The 21,541-nt window shown below is 42.3% G+C and overlaps 1 protein-coding gene across 1 annotated transcript; it reads left to right on the forward strand.

Moving 5' to 3' along the window:
- The first annotated feature begins 224 nt into the window (after positions 1-224).
- Positions 225-20,460, forward strand: CHORDC1 (cysteine and histidine rich domain containing 1). Its single transcript, XM_063127176.1, has 11 exons — positions 225-373; positions 9,594-9,643; positions 11,537-11,593; positions 12,706-12,866; positions 14,213-14,313; positions 14,604-14,662; positions 15,178-15,248; positions 15,366-15,471; positions 15,884-16,003; positions 16,234-16,296; positions 17,022-20,460. The coding sequence occupies exons 1-11, from the start codon at positions 310-312 to the stop codon at positions 17,172-17,174; spliced, it is 1,005 nt and encodes a 334-aa protein (XP_062983246.1). The 5' UTR covers positions 225-309; the 3' UTR covers positions 17,175-20,460.
- The last annotated feature ends 1,081 nt before the right edge of the window (positions 20,461-21,541 follow it).

The following is a 21,541-nucleotide window of genomic DNA, read 5'->3' on the forward strand; positions in this document are numbered from 1 at the left end:
GACCGACTCGGCTACGTCCCATTCCTTTCCCCCTCGCGCCGCCAGGAGTCGCACTGCCGCACTTTCCCTTTCGCTGCTCCGTCATGCGCCTGCGTGCCGCTTCCCCGCCTTCGTCCTGACCCACCGCCCTCGCGCCTGCGCCCTAAAGGACTCCGTTCACTTCCTCCCCGGGAAGCTTCGTGAAGGTTCCCGAAGCTTCGGCTTTTTCCGGAAAGCGAGCGAAGGCTTTTCCTGTCAGTGTGGAGACGCGGCTCCGTCGCCGGTTCGTTTCCGCGCCGGTTCGGGCTTCTCCGCTTCCTCTCTGCCCTCATGGCTCAGCTCTGCTACAACCGGGGCTGCGGGCAGCGCTTCGATCCCGAGAACAACACGGAAGGTGAGGCGGGGAGGGAGAGAGGCCGAGGGGGCCACTGTGAGGCCAAGGGGAGCCGCCTGGCCTCAGGGAGAGGTAGGTGCCTTCGCTCAGCTGTAGGGCAGCTCCTCCCCCAGCCTGGAGCCTTCCAGGTGCCTTCGACTACATCTCCCATCAGCCACAGCTGATGGGAGCTGTAGGGGTGATTGGGGGGCTGTATAGACTGGGGAGCAGTAGGACAGCTCCTCCCCCAGCCTGGAGCCCTCCAGGTGCCTTGGACTACATCTCACATCAGCCCCAGCTGATGGGAGCTGTAGGGGTGATTGTACGGATGATGGGGGGGGGCTGTATAGACTGGGGAGCAGTAGGGCAGCTCCCCCCCAGCCTGGAGCCCTCCAGGTGCCTTGGACTACATCTCACATCAGCCCCAGCTGATGGGAGCTGTAGGGGTGATTGTACGGATGATGGGGGGGCTGTATAGACTGGGGAGCAGTAGGGCAGCTCCCCCCCAGCCTGGAGCCCTCCAGGTGCCTTGGACTACATGTCACATCAGCCCCAGCTGATGGGAGCTGTAGGGGTGATTGTACGGATGATGGGGGGGCTGTATAGACTGGGGAGCAGTAGGGCAGCTCCCCCCCAGCCTGGAGCCCTCCAGGTGCCTTGGACTACATCTCACATCAGCCCCAGCTGATGGGAGCTGTAGGGGTGATTGTACGGATGATGGGGGGGCTGTATAGACTGGGGAGCAGTAGGGCAGCTCCCCCCCAGCCTGGAGCCCTCCAGGTGCCTTGGACTACATGTCACATCAGCCCCAGCTGATGGGAGCTGTAGGGGTGATTGTACGGATGATGGGGGGGGCTGTATAGACTGGGTAGCTGTAGGGCAGGTCCTCCCCCAGCCTGGAGCCCTCCAGGTGCCTTGGACTACATCTTGAGCTGTGTTATGATTACTGGGGGGGGGGGGAGACCTTGTGTATTCAATAGGTAGCAGTAGCAGGAGCTATACTAGAGTGACCAGATTTAAAAGAGGGCAGGGCACCTGCAGCTTTAACTGTGGTGATGAAGAGGGAATTTCACCCGGTTCTCCATATATACAAATGACACCTGCTGAAATTCCCTTTTCAATACATCTGTTAAAGATACAGATGCCCTGTCCTCCTTTTCATATGGTCACCTTACTACTGCTCCCATCAGCCCCTGCTGACAGAAGTTCTAAGGGTAACTGGCGAGTGACTTTGAAGGACTGCATCATAGTAGGGCAGCTCCTCCCCCAGCCTCGGTGCCTTGGACTGCAGCTCCCATGAGCTCCAGCTGATGGGAGCTGTAGGGTTGATTGAGGGATGGCATCAGTAGAGCAGCCCTTTCCCCATCCTTGTGCCCTTCAGATACCTTGAACTACAGCCCCCATTAGCCCCATGCAGCATGGGCAACTTTCAGGAATGCTGGGAGTTGTAGTCCAAAACATCTGGAGGGCATCAGGTTGGGAAAGGCTGCAGGAGGGAAAATAACCTTTATGATCAAATGCTGGCAGTGTGGTGCAGTGGCTAGAGCAGCCTCCCCCTCCCCCCCAGCCTGGTGCCCTCCAGATGTTCAGGACTAAGTTCCTATCAGCCCCAGCCAGCCTGGGCAACCGTCAGCGAAGATGGGAGGTTGTAGACCAAAACATTTGGAGGGCTCCAGGTCCACCGATAACCTTTGTTATCAAATGCAGGCAGTATGGTGTAGTGGTTAGTGTCTCATTAGAGTAGGTGAGATCCAGGTTCAAATCTCTTCCCAGACACAAAGATGTCTCTCTTTCCCTGTCTGCTGTCTCTCTCCCTCCCTCTCAACTTCACCTATCTCACAACATTATTGTGGGGATAAAATGGGGAGAGGGGAGAACTGGGAATCTGAGCTCCTTGGAGGAAGGGTGGAATAAAAATGGAATACTGGGATAAAATAAGACATTGCCCCACTACTGGTTTACTTCCTAATGGATCGATACAGCTGCTTGTAGTACGTGTGTGTTTCTGTGTCTGACTATCTCTCGTATGCTCTACATAAGTGAAGGCGGTTATAAATATGTAACAAATGTGTGTGAGTCATTCACAGCTTCCATAAATTTCCCATGGAAGAGTCAGGTAAGCTCCCATAGTTTTTCCAAATGGAAAAAAACCTTTACTTTAGTACATCCCTGGAGTGTGGGGGTAAATTACAAAGACAAAATACATAAATGAAAGTGGGTCTTTATCCTCTGTCATTGATATTCATATATATTATATATGGAACAAAGAATAGAGAGGAGTTCTGGTTCCTCCCCCTCACTCTTAGGAGAGCTGCAAGCCTGGAAATGGTGTGAAGGTTTGGGAACAGCTTGCTCCAGTGAATAAATGGGTGGGTGATTATTCAATATTATTTTTAACAAAAGAGTAACAGTGTAATTCTGTTTAGGTCTTTTCAGAAGTAAGTCCCACTGAGTTTAATGGGGCTTACAGCCTAAGAGAGCAATCCTATGTAGGCGTACTCAGATTTCAATGAGACTTGCTCCAAGATTAGTAGGCATTGGATTACAGCATAAGTATCAAAATGGGAAGATACATTAAAAAATGTAATGTAGAGGTACATTTGTGGGTGGGGTGGGGTGGGGAGAGGAAAGGTATGCTACGGCTTGAGATGGAGAAAAACACACCACTATTTATATATTTCATGCATGTTTATTTAAATATTATTTTTATTTTAAAAAGAACTGTTTAAAGAAATTCTAAATCTTAAGACATTTCAGATTCAAAAGTTGACTTCCATTGTTGCATTCAGTTGGATCAAGACTAAGGGTCCAATCCTATGCACACTTATGTGGGAGTAAATCCCATTGAACTAAATAGGCTTACTTCTGAGTGGACATGTGTAGATGCACTGTAAATTAATTGAATTTGAGTTGTATTGGAATCATTATTATTATTATTTATTATTTATATAGCACCATCAATGTACATGGTGCTGTACAGAGTAAAACAGTAAATAGCAAGACCCTGCCGCATAGGCTTACAAGTCCCATTGATTTGGAGAAGGTAGCAGTTTAATTCTAACTTTGTATTAGGTTGCTATTACTATGAGCTTACTCACCTTCTCTGCCCATTCATCCATTTGTGGAGGTGGTAGGGGTGGGCTGCTTCCATCCCTTTGTACCCACTCCCAGTATTGTAGCTCTCCTTAGGATGAGGGAGAAACCACTTCCTCCAAAACCCACCTCTTTCCCTCTTCTCCCAAGCTCTTCGGAACTAATGAGGTCTGGTTTCTTCAAGAAGAAGGTTTTAACACATGACCTGAATAAAAACTTGAAGGTGGCTTCTTGAACCATTTGTTATGTAGTATTTGGTGCAATATGGCCTGTATGTCCTGCACCATAAAATCCCAACTCTACCTTTCTACCTCTTTCCTTACTCTCCCTCCTCCACCCCTACCCCGCAATTAGGTACTTTTTTCTCAACCTGAACCCATCTCTTTGGCCTACATTGGAGGAAGCTTTGAGGAGACATCTGATAGATATCAGAGCTTGAGCTGCATAGATCAGGTTGTGATATTTATCCTGCTGTATATATATCCTATGCTGCTTTGGTTTGGTGTCTGTCCTGCTAGCTTGCTATGAATCATGAAGCTAGAGTACCACGTCTCTCTCCTATCTTATTCATGCTGAAGTATGATAGAGAGTGCCTAAGATTCTTACCTGCAACATGGTCCAGATATTCCTGAGGAGGCAGAATGATTTCTGTGGGCTTCATGTTCCAGTCAATAATCATGGAGAAGAGCCTGATTCCTTTTTAATCCCTTTGTAGCACAGATAATCTTTCAGGCTTGTTTTGGGAACATTTTGTTTTGCTGCCACAAGCTAATAATGGCATTGAGAGTTGTTTAAGTTATCTTAGGAGATGAGCCTGATCAGCATATGTGATACAGTTAGGCAGAATGCAGAATTTTCATTCCACTGATGTTTTGATATAACAACTATAATTTACCAATGAAGCCTTCAGTGATCTTACATGTCATTAATGGTATTATAATATAGCATTATTGTAATAACTGAAAGACATGCTTTTGCCTTGACAAATTTACTCTAAATTTACACTAGAAAAGGGATAATAATGGAGGGTGAGAGAGGCAATAAATTAGAGTGGAGGAAGGATATGAGAATAAAGGTAACAGGATGAGACTGAGAAAATGCAGTTAAATATACTTGTGGTTTGTTTTAGTTGGGGATGTGGCCTAAGAACTTAAACTAATGACATTATGGAAGAGATGGATTTGAAGCAGAGAGAGTTCCAGCCACATGAGGCAACTAGGGAGAATGAATGAGGCCATTGAAAAGCGCAGAAGACCTTCAGGCAGAGTTGAGTAGTATATGTGTGTCCTATATTGTGACCATAGTTAATGTCAAGGCAGAAAGAGGATGGCAGTCATTTGTTCCCCACTCCTGATACGGATTGAGACACACAAACTTGAATCTTCTTCTTGTTGTTCCAACAAATGCATTTGCATAGATTATTTTATTTTATTTTATTACATTTTTGTACTGCCCAGTAGCCAAGGCTCTCTGGGCAGTTCACAATTGAAACCATTAAATATATTCGGCAGGGTCTTGCTATTTACTGTGTGGTCTGTACAGCACCATGTACATCGATGGTGCTATATAAATAAATAATAATAATAAGAAGAAGAACATAATAAGCTTTAAACGTTAAAAATAACATATAAAATCAAAATAAGTTACAGAACATGGAAAGCCAATGTGAAAAGATATGTTTTTAGGAGGCGTTTAAAGGATGTTACGTATTCCATCTCCTGAACCGCACGAGGGAGGGTTTTCCAGATGCTGGGTGCCGCTATATGGAAGGCCAGCTGTTGAGGTTCTTCATGGCGACATTCTGTTTGCTTCAGAATGACTAGCAAGACCTCCTCTGAAGATCATAAATGTTGTCTGGGAAAGCAGTCTGCTAGGTATTCTGGTCCCAAGTTGTTTATAGGACAATAACATAACCTTGTATAGATGTATACTGTGTCTTCAGATCTAGGCATACTTGAGGCTTTGTGTATTAGTGCATGTTTGGGAGCTGTTCACTTCTGTGAAATAGGGCTGTAAATCGATTGTATGATTAGCAGCCTGTGAATAGCTTAAATTTGCATAAACTTGCCTAGGAACATATATATTTCTGAAGGAAAACATACTGTACTTGTCTTGGTTGTTGTTTTTAGATAATATGCATGTGTTACAAAGGCACCATCTTAGAAAAATAATTTCCTCCTATATAAGTCGGAAGGGGAGTGCCTCTCCTAAGATGCTTGTCATATGTAGGTTTTGTAAGTTGCATTACTTTTTTTTAATTCTCCAGTTAATCCCAGGCACTTCTTAAATAGATCAAAGACTTTTAATTTACTAATCACCGCAGTCCAACTATGAAGAAATATCAACATGTCGTTTCTGTGATGCTCAGCACTTTTCAATAATTACAAGTATGGCACCTGCTATTTGTTGATGGGTTGTTTTTCCTCTTGGGTAGATGTGCCAGTAGTAATTCAGATGTTCCTAACAGATGCGGAATTATAGATAACATAATTTTCACATAGGCTAATTCAGGACTAGTAATGTCAGTGTATTCAGTATTATCTTCAGAACCCTGCTTAATTTGTTTTATATCACATGTAATGCTTTGAAGTTATAATTAAACTGGACATAGTGCTTAATAAGGTGAGAAATGAAGACATATTGAACTCTGACGCAATTAAGTTTGCACTATGTATAACAGAACTGTGCATGTTTAAGCAAGTTGATGACAGCATTCCTCTCACTTGAGACAAAAATCGAATAGAGAAGCATTTTAGTGCCTCCTGAAAACAAATTATGCTTATTTAGTTTTTCACTAGTTCACTTACCATTTAGTAACTCATTTATTTTTATTTATTGCATTTATATCCTGCCTTTTTTCCTCCAAAGGAACCCAAGTTGGCATACATAATCCTCCTCGTCTCCATTTTATCATCACAAGCACCACCCTGTGTGGTAGGTTGGGCTAAGAGTCTGTGACTGGCCCAGAGTCACCCAGTGGGTTTCCATGGCCAAGCGGGGACTAGAATCTGGTTCTCCCGACTCCCAGTCCAACACTTTAGCCACTATACCACACTGGCTCTCATCTGTTCTTGCTGCTAAGACAGCCATGCATTTGAATGACTCATGTGGTAGCCATAGGTGACTGGGAATTCCACACTCCCAAGTGCCCCCCTATACTGAGATATGACAGGTGGCTATAAAATAAAGTCTTCCCCCCAACCCATCCCCACAATTATGGAATGCCTTTTTATTTATTTATAAATATTGATAAATAAATAAATAAATAATGCAGATGAGTGGTTGGAATTCCATGCAGGTGATTGAGTGGGCTGGTGGAAGAGGGATGATTTCTCAGTACCACCTCTGCTATGCCATTTGTTTTTCATGCTGGCTGGGGAGAAACCCCTTCCTCCATGGCAAGCACATAAGAACATAAGAACATAAGAAATGCCCTGATGCTGGATCAGACCAAGGGTCTATCTAGTCCAGCACTCTGTTCACACAGTGGCCAACCAGCCATTGGCCAGGGATGAACAAGCAGGACATGGTGCAACAGCATTCTCCCACCCATGTTCCCCAGCAACTGGTGCACACAGGCTTACTGCTTTGAATACTGGAGATAGCACACAACCATCAGGGCTAATAGCCATTGATAGCCTTCGCCTCTAGGAATGTAACTAAGCCCCTTTTAAAGCCATCCAAATTGGTGGCCATCACTACATCTTGTGATAGTGAGTTCCATAATTTAACTATGCGCTGTGTGAAGAAGTCCTTCTTTTTATTTGTCCTGGATCTCGCACCAATCAGCTACATGGGATGTCCCCTGGTTCTAGTATTTAGAGAGAGGGAGATAAATGTCTCGCTATCCACATTCTCCATACCAAGAAGGGCAGAATGATCTGCTGCTCCTCTGCTATCCTGTTATATGAGCTTTTTTCTTTTCCTAGCCTGCTAAGACGCTAATAGTTTGTATTTCCTTGCCGGCTGCAGAGGAAGGGCTTCCCCTACCCCCCAGCCAGCATGGCATTGCAGTCTACTAGCCTCTTAGCAGGCTAATAAAAATGCTTGCAGGCTAAGTAACGTTTGTGGGCTTATTTACTCGGGTCTATGCTAAAACAAGTGGATATCCTCTGAACCAGCATTAAGCTGAGGTGAGTGGGAATGCAGGCACTGTACCTGGTTTAAAGGTGTTGTTCAGTCCTTCTGTTTGACCTGGAATGTTAGGAAGAGAAACATAAAATTGAAAATCTCCTCTAGTGTAACTTCAGTGGTTACCTAAATCTTGGCGGGGAACGTCTGGATATGTTCGATGCATTGTTAGAATGGAAGCTTATTGTTTAAAGTGTTTTGTTGTTCAAGCTGAGCTAATGAGCTCGCTCATGTGAAGCTCATGCAGTCTCATGTTACCTGTTGAGAAACAAGTATCCGCAGTGCATCACCTGAGCTGATCATTCATCTGAAGTAGTGACCAACAGAGAGTGGAGTGGAAGTGAGCCTTGCCTGCACATCTCAGGCAAGGTTTCTGGTGTTGAATGGTGAAACCTGATATATGCATTGCCAATTTCAGTATTTATCTCTTTGAGCTATTTTTACTAGGTTATTTATCTTGGAAAAGAGCTGTTTAGCGCTGTGGAAGTTGTTAACACCCCCAAGAGGTGGTACCTGGAAACAGGTTCGGATCCAAAGATCCATACCTTAGGCATGTCAAATATGCCTGGTTGGATCATGCCTTTTTTTACTCCTGACATGGGTGCTTTTTTCAAGCACCCATGCCACATAGCTAATGGTTTTTGAAATCCCCTTATAATTCAAATAGGATTTACCAGGGAGCATGAGTGGTGCTGTTAAAGAAACATAAATCCAAAGCCCCCTTAAGTATGCAAAGTTAGTTGCTTTCTTTTTCTTTTCTTTTTTCTTTTTCTTTTTGATCCCAGCCTTGAACTCTTTCTTGCACTGTGTTCACATTGGAATAACTTGTGAATCAGGGAAAGCTACAAGAAGTAGTTAGGTGTAGTTGGGACAGAATTCACATTGAACATGTCATCAGCCAAGAGGATGATAATCTTTTGGGAGATTACAGATCAACAAGCAGCCAAGAAAGCATTACAGTGCCCACACAGTCACTTTAAAAGGGTGTTGTTTTTTTTTATTGTGTATGCTTCCTGAAGTATTTCATTTCTGTGAAGGACTGGGAAAGTTATAAAATGTATTAGGTCCTAGAATATAGTTGTTCCCGAAGTAATTTGTGTTTTCTTGCAGGTAATAAACCTTGTTTTCCTGTTAGGCAGTAAACCATAGTGGTGATAGATAGAGGAAAGATTAACTTGATATGTTTATGGGAGGAATCTGGCCAGCTTGTTTATGGTGCAAATCGGTGCCAGGACCCAGCTTTTGGTATGTGGGAAAGTGGGAGTTAAACTTACCGAGGTCAGGCTGAGGCTTCACACCTGGAGGTTATCTCCTGCCTGGGCTAATTGGGCTTTGTGTGAGAAGAAAGAACCGACTCCCTCATTAAGAGACAAACAGATAAAAGCTGATGGGATTAAGCTGGGGGTTCGTCTTTAGCCCCGAGGCTATGGATGTCTACGGTTGCCCGGTTAGGGAACTGGGAGAGCGTTAGGAAGCCATACTTTGGCTGCGAGCTGGTTTCTCTAAAGGCAAGTTGGTCGGTTTGACCAGGGAAGGGAAATTTAGTGGACAGACTGTCTGTTCTTGTATGAATGGATTTATGGGTGGTTCTGCCTGACTTGTATCTGTATTATCCATTCCCTACCCCTATTCCCTCTTATGTTCTGTTTTATGTACTTGTCTATAGCTGCTACCGACCAAGTGCCTATTCAGTAGCTGTCTTTTTACAATAAACTTTTTATCTTGGTTACTTCGGGTGTTGGTGTGTTTTTATTCCAAGGAAGTACTGGTTCTTTGGGCGGGAGCAATTGGGGAAAATACCCTGGGGAAGGACTGATTAACTCGGACTTCCTTTACAGTTTCTATTTAGAGAGGTTTTTATGTGCTGCAATATGGTATTGACCTTGTGAAATATACGAAAATATTTGACTGCAATCAACTAAGATTGACTAACTTGCTAAACTAAATATAGCCCATCATTTCGGGATGTTATTCACTGCTGTCCTCAGCTAATCCCTCTATTTTCTCTTATTTTTAGAATCTTGCACATATCACCCAGGAGTGCCGGTCTTTCATGATGCTCTTAAAGTAGGTTTGCAAGCATAATTACTTCAGAGTCTTTTTTTAAAAAAATGTTTCTGTTAAATCATGCTCATGACAGTATTTCAAGTCTCCTCATGATCTTTGTATTGGAAGATCAGAAAAAAAAAATAACCCTGAGCACAGTTTACAACAGCACGTGTTAAATCATTGCAAAAAGGTTGGCTGCTGCAAGCAGTAATGATCTCAACACTTACCAGACCACTATTAAGCCTGATGTTACATTTAATCTCATAGTATGTTAGTGAAATTTGTTCTAGAGTGCTGCTGGATACCAGAGTTTGAATGTTTAGTAAAACTCTATGGCCTTTTTTAAAATATACAATGGATAGTCACAGGTTCAGACAACACGTTAGTCAACACAGTGTGAAAACTCTACTCATTGGTTGAGTTTTTAGGAGGTACTCCCCATGCAACATGTTCTAGCACCACCATCATGTGACTGTGGGCTACTGTTAAGTAAGTTAAGTAAAATCCTTTGCAACGTTTGATTGACAGCTCCGCCGCCCTTTCTCCTCCCCCGGTCCTCCCGATGGTTTCCCGTCAGCCATTGCTGCGAAAAAAGCAATCCTGTTGACTCTCCTAGATGGCAGTCACTCTTTTAGCCGCACTTGCTAGGGAACTCTGCAGCCAGTAGGAAAAGTCAACTCAACGCAATGGAAAACTCCACAGAGCCCTCCGCACAACACAATGGTTGTGCGGGAACTTCCCTGTTCACAGCGTAGATATTCAGCGTGGAGTGTTTTCCATAAAATGACCATGGGGTGGAGTTTTCCTGCCAGACAACACATTTCTCAAGGGTGGTGTAAGAACTCCACCCTGGAGTTCTAAAACCACCGTTGAGAAAAGTGTTGTCTGAACTGAGGCACAGTGAATATATCTATGTATAATTCATTTTCTCAAGGTTTTGGAAGATGGAGGTTCTGTAGTGTTGCACCAACTGTTAAAACTATTTTGTATTTCTAGTTAGGAGTGTGCACGGACCCCCCGATCCTCTTCGCGGCCGATCCGCAAATTGCGGATCAGGCCCGCTCCACCCCACCTCGATCCGCCTGGGGGCCACTCCGCTCCGCTGCGGAGCTCCAGCTCCGAATCAGAGCTCCGCAGTGGAGTGGCGTCAGGTAAGGGCCCTCCTCCCCCTTACCTGTGTCCGTCGCGTCCCATCCCAGCTTCACTAGAGCCTGGAATCGGAGCCTAGGCCCCGATTGCGGCTTACACTTCCTGGTTGAATCCTCGGGCTCAATTGAAGCAGCTGCGGGACCGCGGAGGGACAAGTAAGACCCCCTCCCCCTTGGTCCCTTACTTGGCTCTGCCGCCGTCGCCACACGGGCGATGGCAGGGCCAGGTAAGGCCCCCCTCCCTCCTCTCCCTTACCTGCGTCCGTTCGCGGTCCTGTGGCTGCTTCAACTGAGCCCGAGGACTCAAACAGGAAGACTAGGCCGCTCCGCAACGCTCCGCGGGTCCCCCAATCCTCTTCGCCTTCGCCTTAAGGGTAGGCGAAGCCCCCCGCTCCGCTCCTGCGAAGCACATCCCTATTTCTAGTCCTCTATATAGTTTGCTATCCCCCATTGAGGGGAGTATTTTCTAGGTGTGTTTGACCTGATGTTAAACATTACTACATGCTTTCAATCCTTAAACCAGCCAGAGTTGTTATAAATATAAGCAGTAGTAGAAAGGTGTATGTGAGGGAACTAAGATGCAGAAAGTCAGGTGTCTTGCCAAAATATTAACTTGATTAAGATAAAAATCTTACCCCTGACTTCTCTTTGCTAGTTCTCATGTGCTGCCTATTAGCAGTTGCTAAAGAATGGGCAAGCTTTTATATGATGTGTTTCCTTCATGTTCACATCTGTACTACATCATATGTCTTATATTTTGCAGGGCTGGTCATGCTGTAAAAGAAGGACTACAGACTTTTCTGATTTTTTAAGTATTGTGGTATGTACTTGTTACTTTGTGAGGATTTTTTTAAAAAATACAGAATGGATGTGGTTGTTCAGTGTCAAATCATGATTGAGCAAATCACTTCACAGTAGGACAATCTGCTGCAAAAAACACAAGGGCTCTTGTACTTTCCTTAGTTCTGTAGAAGAGCAGATTTCAGCAGATGCCGCTTTTATCACCCCTGCATCACAAGCTGTGCATGAAGAAATTTCCTCTGCACTAGCTTTTGAAAATACAGGTGCCCTGGCTGTCTTTGCATCCCAGCATACTACTCAGCATTCTAAGAACAGAAACAATGAACAAAAACACATTTTTGTGTATAATGTAGTTCAACTAAGGGTGAATCTGCAGTCACATCTCCTATGGACAAGCTTTTATATGACGTGTTTCCTTCATGTTCATATCTGTATTTCATCATGTTCTTAATCAGTTAATTCCAATTGTGGTTAAATATAAACCAAACAAGAGAGATCTTGATTTAAAAGGCCAAATCATGAGAAGACTGAACTAGGTAACAACAATTTCTTATCCAAAAAGGAAAATGCAATCTCGTGTTTATCCATTTTTAGAATATCTGTCACTACCCACTATCTGTCATAATTTTCTTTTCTTGCTGAAAATTGCCCCCTCCAGAAACTGTTTGGCCCCGCTAGAATAAGGTGCCATCAGGCTCTATGTATCTGTGTTTGCATGTAGCTTGGTTCATACAGGGTGTACAGCTTTTTACCATGGATAATTCGATGTTGCATTTCAGTTTTGGGACCCTTCAAGTGAAGAAACTGTGTCTCTTCTCCACTGGTGCTTCTGACATTTTTTTTATATAAGTTGAACCCGCAACAAAAGGTTGCAGTGTGAAGTAATTCTAAATATATGTTATACCTTCTTAACCAAGCATTCAAGCTAAAGTTTTAAAGAATGTGGGTCTCTGTGTGTGAGAAACAAATGGGGAAGGAGCCAATTTAAATATTTACTGCCAGCCATGGTATTTACTGCTAAATATTACAGATGAGGCAATAGAACTGGATTAAGAAATTACTTTGGTGGAGCTGAATAATGCACAGCTGGTTATAGTTGACTTATATACTGACATGTAATTTCTACAACAGGGTTGCACCAAGGGTTTCCATAGTAGTGAGAAGCCCCCTGAACCTGTCAAACCTGAAGTTAAAACTACCTCTGAGCGAAAGGAGTTAGCCGACCTGAAACCTAAATTTCAGGAACACATAATTCAGGCACCAAAGCCAGTGGAAGCCATTCGGAGGCCAAGGTATTGTACCGAGATTGGACATTCATGTCAAATCTATTTCCAGTTGAAAGCATTATTTTTAATTACATTTTATAGCCTGTGTTTTTCTCCCCAGTTTCTTGGAGGTAGCAATGTAGTACTTCAGTAAACTTAATGTTAAAATTGACATTGTTTTTTTCAAACCTGTTTAAAACATGCTATACATGTTAACTTTGGGACTGACTAGTTTTGCAGGTCTGGGTAACCTGTCACCCTCCAGATGATGTTGGACTAGAACTCCCAATAGAAAGAGAGGTAGACTCTAGTGTTGAAGACTAGAAAAGTTTTTAATCTCTTTACACGAATGTCTGTACTGTTTAAAAATATTTTTGTAAAAAACTGTTGAAAAAGGAGCTTGACGTTTCGGATCTGACAATCCTTCCCCAGGAGCTGATTAGGCAGAATAACATGAAAAAGCAAAGAAATAAAATGGAGCTCCCTTTTCAAACAGGTTTTACAAAAATATTTTTAAACAGTACATACATTCATGTAAAGAGATTAAAAAACTTTTCTACTCTTCAACACTAGAGTCTACCTCTCTTTCTATTGGTTTTACATAGTGTTTTTCCCTTATCATTTGGACTAGAACTCCCATCATCCCTGGCCCCTTCTGGTCTAGGAGTGATCGGAGTTTTTAGGGCAAGAAGTTCTCTACTCCTGGTTTAAGAAGTAGTTCAGAGGATGTTTTGTTTTGTGATCAGGTGTTAAGAAAGGAAAGAACCCTTATTGTTGCTGGGGATAACTTGCATCCCATTAAGTCATACCGATGATGGTCAGAATGCAATGCTGGAACTGTGTTGTGAAGAACTAGCTAAAATGTACAAAAAGAGCCCTCTCTTCTCAAAACCAGGTACTGCCTAGTTTTGCTACTTGCCTAGGGAAGTAGAAAAAGGGGAAGAAGATACTGACAAAGTACATGTGTTGCATAAGTGAAGTTCCAGTTCTACCCGTGGCATTTCCAGTTAAAGAGTCTCTGGGAGCTCTGGGGAAGAACCTCTTCCTGAAGCATATACAGGGCTTCATGAACCAATAATGTGAGTTGGTTTAAAGGAAAGTTCTGGCTCTTCTAGAATAGTAGTATTCAACCTTTATGGACCCTAGATGCACCTTGAGCCCAGACATGAATTATAGGACCCATTCATCCATTTCTTTTAATACCATATTTATGGTAGTGTCACTGATGCAGATCACCTTAGGTCAAGCTGCAGCCTAATTATGAGTCCTAATCCACCAGTTGAAGACAAATGCTCTATAATAGTTCATAAGCATACTAAAACCAATTAATGCCTTCGTCATGTTAATGCATTTCTTCCCTGTGCTTCCTTTAGCCCAGATGAGCCAATGAATTTCTTGCAGCTGAAAGTATCTGCTTCATTGAAGCAAGCGTTAGAGAAGCTAAAACTGTCATCAGGGAATGAAATAAAAAAAGGTATGTAGCTTACTAGGATTCCAAGATTTACATAAATGAATGTGTCATACCTGTGCTAGATACATCCAGTGATCCATCATTATTGGTATTGCACCCTTCCAAGGAGTTCTGAGCAATGCACATTGGGCTATATGTCTAACTGAAATTAAAAACATCTTGGGTAGCAAATATTCAATACATCTGCTTCCCTCCTCTGGGTACCACATACACCTGGGAGTTCTTTTTTAAATTTCTTACACAAAGAATGAAATCTTAAGATTGTTATAAAGCATAGCCTTCTTATTTTACAGAGGATGATAGCGAAGAGATAAAGATTGGGACTACATGTAAAAATGCAGGCTGTACAAAGGTAAATATCTCAATTTTATCTACATGTAAATTTGTCACACTTCCAAAACCATTTAATTTCCCCTTTGCAGCATCCAATATTACAAGATGCCGCTCAACATAACACCAATAATTGTTGTATCTGTCTATGTGTATTTTTTTTATTGCTAGTGAAATAGGCTTTTACCCACTTACTTGGCTTTTTAGTTTCCTGCCTAATGTATCGTGTAAACCTTTAAGAGAAACTTGCGTGGGAATTGAGTGGCATGCTTGGTCAATATTAGTATATTGTAAAAGATCCACACAGTAGCTTTTCCTCCCCGCTCCACACACTCTGTTTCCCTCTGGGCCAGACAATGGGAGGAAACAGTGAGCTTCTGTTAACTAAACTGTTATCCCAGTTAATGGTGAGAATTGCAAAGTAATCTAGTGGTTATTACAAGACTTCCCTTACACCACCTTGGGAAACACTGGAATGTGCCCTAGTCTAACTCAGTGGCTGGTAAAAGGTTAATTTTGTGTTAACATTTTCCCCAGGTATTTGAAGGACCACACAGCATGGACGAAACATGTATATACCATGCAGGTGTGCCTATCTTCCATGAAGGGTCAGTATCGTGCAGGTAGCACATTGCTTCCATTGGCTTGCTCAAAATGGCAGGTCTTCAGTTAATGAAACTTCTGATTGTCGTTAATGTGACTTCATATGGTTTCTTAATACATAGGATGAAGTACTGGAGTTGTTGCAAGAGGAAAACGTCAGACTTCAATACTTTCTTGTCTCAAGAGGGTTGTACAACAGGAACTCACGTGTGGATTAAGAGGGATTCTGTAAGTAGCTAGAACTCTATTGTTGGTAGCTGTCTGTCTTACTTGTGATGTATAGGTTGATTTTTTGTGTGAAACTTGCTTTCTTCATTATTTTCCAACCAACTTGAACCTTAAAATAAGGACTTTAATGCAATGTAAGCTTACCTAGAAGAAAAAGGTGGGTGGCTTGAGCACACCAGAACTAGCAGTTGTGTGTTGTCATTTTACAAAAATGTTGGCTCTATGGATATTCTGAGATTTTTCTACTGGACTCTGTCCTTTTCCCCATGCCAACCTATTTTTTTCTACAAAATAAAATTACAGCAGATACTAAGCCAGTAACTTTACTAAAGCATGCTCCCAGGTCCAGCTGTGGAAGTATTTATAAATAGATTTAAACCACGTTCGTGTGTTCAACCCTTATCACTTATAGGAGAAAAAAATGATTTCATGCAGACATGACTGGCATCAAACTGGAGGTGAAGTGACCATTTCAATCTATGCGAAGAATTCAGTTCCTGAACTCAGCCACGTAGAAGCAAATAGCACACTGGTGAGTTACTGTTTTGGTTTGTTGTCCTCAAAATCCATGACATTTCCGTGCCTCTTAAAAAGGTTTAAAATTAATATTTCTCATCTGAAACTAAGAGCTGGTCTATATGTCTGAAAAAGAACATGGTACAGGTTTTATCCAGAAAGGTTGGATAAATGTGGGTATACAAAAAAACTTAGTAAATACTGCATGTTTAGCTACTACTGCATAACTATTTCCTTCTCTTGCAGTTAAATATTCATATTGTATTTGAAGGCGATAAGGAATTTAATCAGAATCTGAATTTATGGGGTGTAAGTATACACATACTTTTCATTTGGGAAATTTTCAGATAATTTTGTAATGAGTCTTTCTGGCTTAAGTCTTTTTCTGGCTTTCTTTAGCAGACATTTGTAACATATGAGGGGGTGGGAATAAGAGCTACAAAAATATATATAGTTAAAGGCTAGCTTAAAGTATGTGGTATATGGATATTGTTTGTGCTTACTCATTACTCATGTCCAGATACTAGAGGGCACCTCTGTCTTTCTTTTCCATTAATCTCAATCTGTTTGTATGTTCTAAATGCTTCAAACGTGCAATGAATCTGAATAGCCAATGGTTGCATAAAATATTTTTCAGATCTCTGGATTGTTGACCAGTAGCATTCAAAGTTGATTCTATTTCCCAGTCTTCCTAAATTTCTATGCTTTATTTGTTTGAGGGAGTTAATAAGTAACTTGCTTAGAATGAAATGTTTTAGGTAAATGCAGCCATTGAACAATTCAGTCTCTCTTTGCTAGTTTCACAATATGGGGATGTCTTGTACCATGTCTCTCTGTGGCAGAGCTTTCTGTCTTCTCTGTATTCAAGAAACTTTGTACTCATACACATCTTCTTTCTGGTGCTATATAACCAGAACAATTTGTAAATTGTCCATATCAATAGCTAGATTATTGTATGCTGGATAATTCCATTTTTGGCGTCTGTTAAACATGCAGTTCACTTCTTCAACTGAAATGTTTCTGTTCTCTTGCAGGTGATCGATGTGAAAAGAAGTTATGTAAATATGACTGCTACAAAGGTTGAGCTCACTATGAGAAAAGCTGATCCCATGTTATGGGCAGGCTTGGAACTCCCATCGTCCAAAATACAACAGAAACAGCAGCAAAACATTGCAGAGCAAGCTTGAAATCTGAAAGGGGTAGTTGTTGATGTTGAAGTGGTGACTTGCTGTTGTAATATGAGTTGATTTTATATGTAGTCACTTTTAAAAACTTTGCATTCCAGCTCTGGTATTACACTAGGCTTTTCAACATTGCAATAGATCCCTTGTTTCGTTGTACTGGCCCTTATTAGCAGAATTAAAGCTTTGTGAATGTTGGAGTCTGCCTTATCTGGCTATGAGAGAGGCATGTGGCTTCCAGTAGTCCAGACTAACCACAGTTGTAAGCTATCGTACAAAGTGGCATTTAGGTAAGTGTCCTTGGCTGACTACTTTGCCTTGAGAATAGTTGACATCCTGTGCCTTGGGTTCCCAAAACCTTCACTTTGACCTAGTTCTTATTCGTAATGAAAACCTGTATTTGGGTGGTACCACTTCCCACTGCAGGTGGGGTCACACATGATTGAGTGTACCACAATATAGAATACTCCTTCCACATAGAAAACTAATTATGTCTTTGCTCCGGCATCTAGTTTTCTACGAGAAGAGGATTTTCTTTTCTTCCTCGTCCTCCCCCCTTTTTTTGGGGGGGGGGGGAGTGCAGACCATTAGATAATCTGAGACCTCACCTAAGACTCAACCTTGCTACTTCAGTAGGAACTAAGCCTTGTTCAAAGTTCTTTTGCGAAGGCTTAGGTAGCTACCTTCTTGTATGTACTCAATGCAAGGAAGTTTTTACTTGGATGCTTTTATTGTTAAATTTTGTAAATCCAGGTTTGCATCTAACCAAAGACTTACCTCGCCCCCCATTTAAAAGCAGTAAGGGGAATTATAATTGGGTGTGAGTGATTGGATTTGGGCAACAATTTACCAGGGCAGTGGGCATTGATCTATGTGAGCAAGCTAGTTGTCTGTATAGCATCTTGTAAGGAGACGCTTCATTTTCTTCTATGTTTGGGTTTTCCCTGGCCCATAGTGAAAATTGCCCATAAATGTTTGTTTACCTTCTGCGATTCAATACCCATTTAACTGGACACCTGGCACAGTCTTCCAAGGCTGCCTGGACTTTTTATAGCAAATTTCTAACCCTCATTGTTGTGAAGCAGGACTGACTTCTCTTCTGGAGGACCAGGACTATGCCCTGCATTGCAACCTGGTGTCCCCTTGAGCAAACCTGTCACGTTATTCCTTTTTTACCCACAGATTTCCATTTACCAGTACTACCCCTTGCCAAAGTGCATGTTTTTAGGGTGGGCAGGGAGAGCTGAAGTTTTTGGAATAAAGAATATTAATGTAAAATTCACAACTCTGTAAACTGTTGTACATGAATTATAAGTTCTGCTGCAGAATGGTGTGTTCTAAAGGAGCTTTTTGTTCAATACATGAAGACAAAATGAAGTTCCTGTAGACATAGAGCTACTAATATGATTAGGCCGTGGCTTTGATTACCTGAATAAAGTGGTGTTCAATGTTGGTAGAAAAACAACATTGTTTTAACTTGCACACTACATGTTGAGAGAGGCTGTAACCTTGGTACGATCCTATTCAGAAAAATGCTTGTTAATAGAGGCTAATGGCATATGCTACTGCCCACTTCTCTTTGATAAGAGCGAGTTCTTCAAAAACGGAAGCTATGTAAGCCAATGGTTTTGTGGTCCAATTTTTTTTGAAACGGGTCGCAACATCTCGTGGCTTTTTTCAGTGGTGAAACATTACTATGTTGATGCTGAAGTTTATACCCAAATAGAGACTGGAAATGAAGCTGTCACTTAACGTTTATTTTCCTATGAGATTCGAAAACTCATAAGGAGCACTTGCTCATTGAAAACCAATCCCGTTGTTTGGAAATACTTTATACTATGTAAATAGTTACTTCTTTACAAAGTACAACAAAGCCAGGTTGATCGAAATTGGTCACTTCTTTCACTTGACTGTATGGGTTTCTTTCTGATTGGAGGCCAACATATGCTCAACGTATTAAATGGTTGTCCCTTTTTAATAATATAGCTTTACTGCCTAGAACTGGCACATTCGGCTGTCACAAAATTTAGGTTCAGTTTATGCCTGTAAACCATCCACGGCTTTGTTCAATGCCCTTTCAGTGGCAGTAGCAGCAGTCCCTAGGCACAAACAAGAGAATGAATCTGTTTCCTCCTAATTCAGCATTGCCATCAAAAGCCCTTGGTTGTCTCTGCTTTTTAACAGCAGAAACGACTATGGGGTTGCTATATCTTTTTCGTTCCTCTCGGCTTTTGACACTGACTGAGACCCTAATGGGTCTGTGCAGGCGTACTGTAGCCATTTGTTCTGAGACCTGGTGCTATAGTCCGTGTTCTCTGATTGTGTATTGGCTAGTTCACAGGCTTCAGTTTGAACTAGAGCTTTCACGTTTACAATTGCATAACCTTTCCTTTCTATTGCAAATTAACTTCTAGTGCACAACCCTATTACTTCAGCCCTTGATGCTCATAAGCTTCTACCAGCATCCAGGAGAGGAGGCTGGATCATTGTCTTCGCCGCCTCTTCTGCTCTGCATTAGGTGAGCTTTTTTGCCTGTCTAGCTGGGGTGTTCCGGAGGAGGAGGGAAGGAAGTTGGAGAGGCCTCAGGATAGCTTGTATCCCAGCCTCTCCAGTCTCCACCCCTCCCCATCTACAGGAACACCCCCTCTCCGAGGTTGTATTCCCAACCTCTGGGAGGCAGCCAGCACAATTCTTTCTACTCCAGCTGGGAGGAGGAGGAGGAGTGGGGTAGAGAGCGGATGAATTCCAGATCTAAGGTTGAAGCACCATCTCTGACCTCAGATCCAGAAATCCGAAGTATCCTACGGTCCCCCAGGACCATCAATTGCTCCCCCAGTCAACTTGCTATGGACATGCCTGTGCATCCTGGTTCAAGTACAGGTTCATATTGGGGTCCAAACTGCGTCAAGCCTTCCTCGTTATTAAAAATGTTACTCAGCAAAGTCACCACTTCAGCAGTCAGCCCTATTCAAAGTTTTGTCTTGAAAAGAAAAAAAGATTTATTCTGTATAATAATGCAATTATTTGCTTTAAATTATAGCATGAGATATTTTTAAAAAATTCAACAGCAGTTAATTGAATTTTTCCGTATCGCAACCAGGAACTTTATTGTACATGGAAATTGGCTGAAAAAAATAGGTGTCTGGAACACTAGAAGTTTTTAAAATTGTTTTTTAGTATGTTTTTTCCCCCTGCATGGATGTCTGCTTTAATTTTTGTTCCTGAAGAATGTTAGAGGTCTCATGACTTCAGACCCTTTTATAAATTTATGGAATAAACAGTTAACATAAAATTGGTTTCATTGAGTTTCTAATATTTCTACAGTGCTGGGAGAATGTTGCATGTTGGTACAGGGTTTTTCTGTGTTTGTACAGTATGACTGTGTGTGTGTGGAAGGGGGAGTCTTTATTATACATACCAAATAAAGATTTCTTTCTGTTCAATGTTTTTGCCTTGTGCTCTGCCTGTCCCAGGCAAAAATCTCCATTTAAGAACATAAGTGCCATGCTGGATCAGACCAAGGGTCCATCCAGTCCAGCACTCTGTTCACACAGTGGTGAACCAGCCGTCGGCCAGGGATGAATAAACGGGACATGGTGCAACAGCATTCTCCCACCCATGTTCCCCAGCAACTGGTGCACACAGGCTTATTGCCTCGAATACTGGAGATAGCACACAACCATCAGGGCTAGTAGCCATTGATAGCCTTCGCCTCCAGGAATTTATCCAACCTACTTTTAAAGCCATCCAGATTGGCAGCCATCACTACATCTTGTGGTAGTGAGTTCCATAATTTAACTATGCGCTGTGTGAAGAAGTCCTTCCTTTTATTTGTCCTGGATTTCCCAGCAATCAGCTTCATGGGATGACCCCATTGGGTTCTAGTATTTTGAGAGAGGGAGAAAAATGTCTCCCCGTCCACATTCTCCATACCCTGCATAATTTTGTACACTTCTATCATGTCTCCCCTTAGCCTCCTTTTTTCCAAGCTAAACAACTCTCGTAGGTTTTGCGCAATTATTGTGAAACTGGCAAAAGCGGCAGAGAGCACACCCACTGGACATTTTTAAAAAGAGCTGTTGCCCACTTTTAAGAAATACTATGCATATTTCTAGTTACACCCATAGTGAAACTCCCTTTTGCTCCACTTTTAGCCAACTAAATCTGTTACCACTTTGCTTTGGAGAGAACCCTTTCCCATAGTCTATTGGGTGTGATTCTTTAGACTTTATTCTATGGAGGCCAGCTGTAGCTTTGTGTATTTCATACAATCCATAGCTCTGCCATCTAGTGCTGCAGAACAGAAGGGGAGATTATGAATCTGGAAGAGTTAGGGGAGAAACTGGATATTAAATGAGAACTCAAACGAGAAG

The sequence above is a fragment of the Elgaria multicarinata genome, chromosome 5, assembly GCF_023053635.1.
Source record: "Elgaria multicarinata webbii isolate HBS135686 ecotype San Diego chromosome 5, rElgMul1.1.pri, whole genome shotgun sequence".
NCBI classification, from domain to species: domain Eukaryota; kingdom Metazoa; phylum Chordata; class Lepidosauria; order Squamata; family Anguidae; genus Elgaria; species Elgaria multicarinata.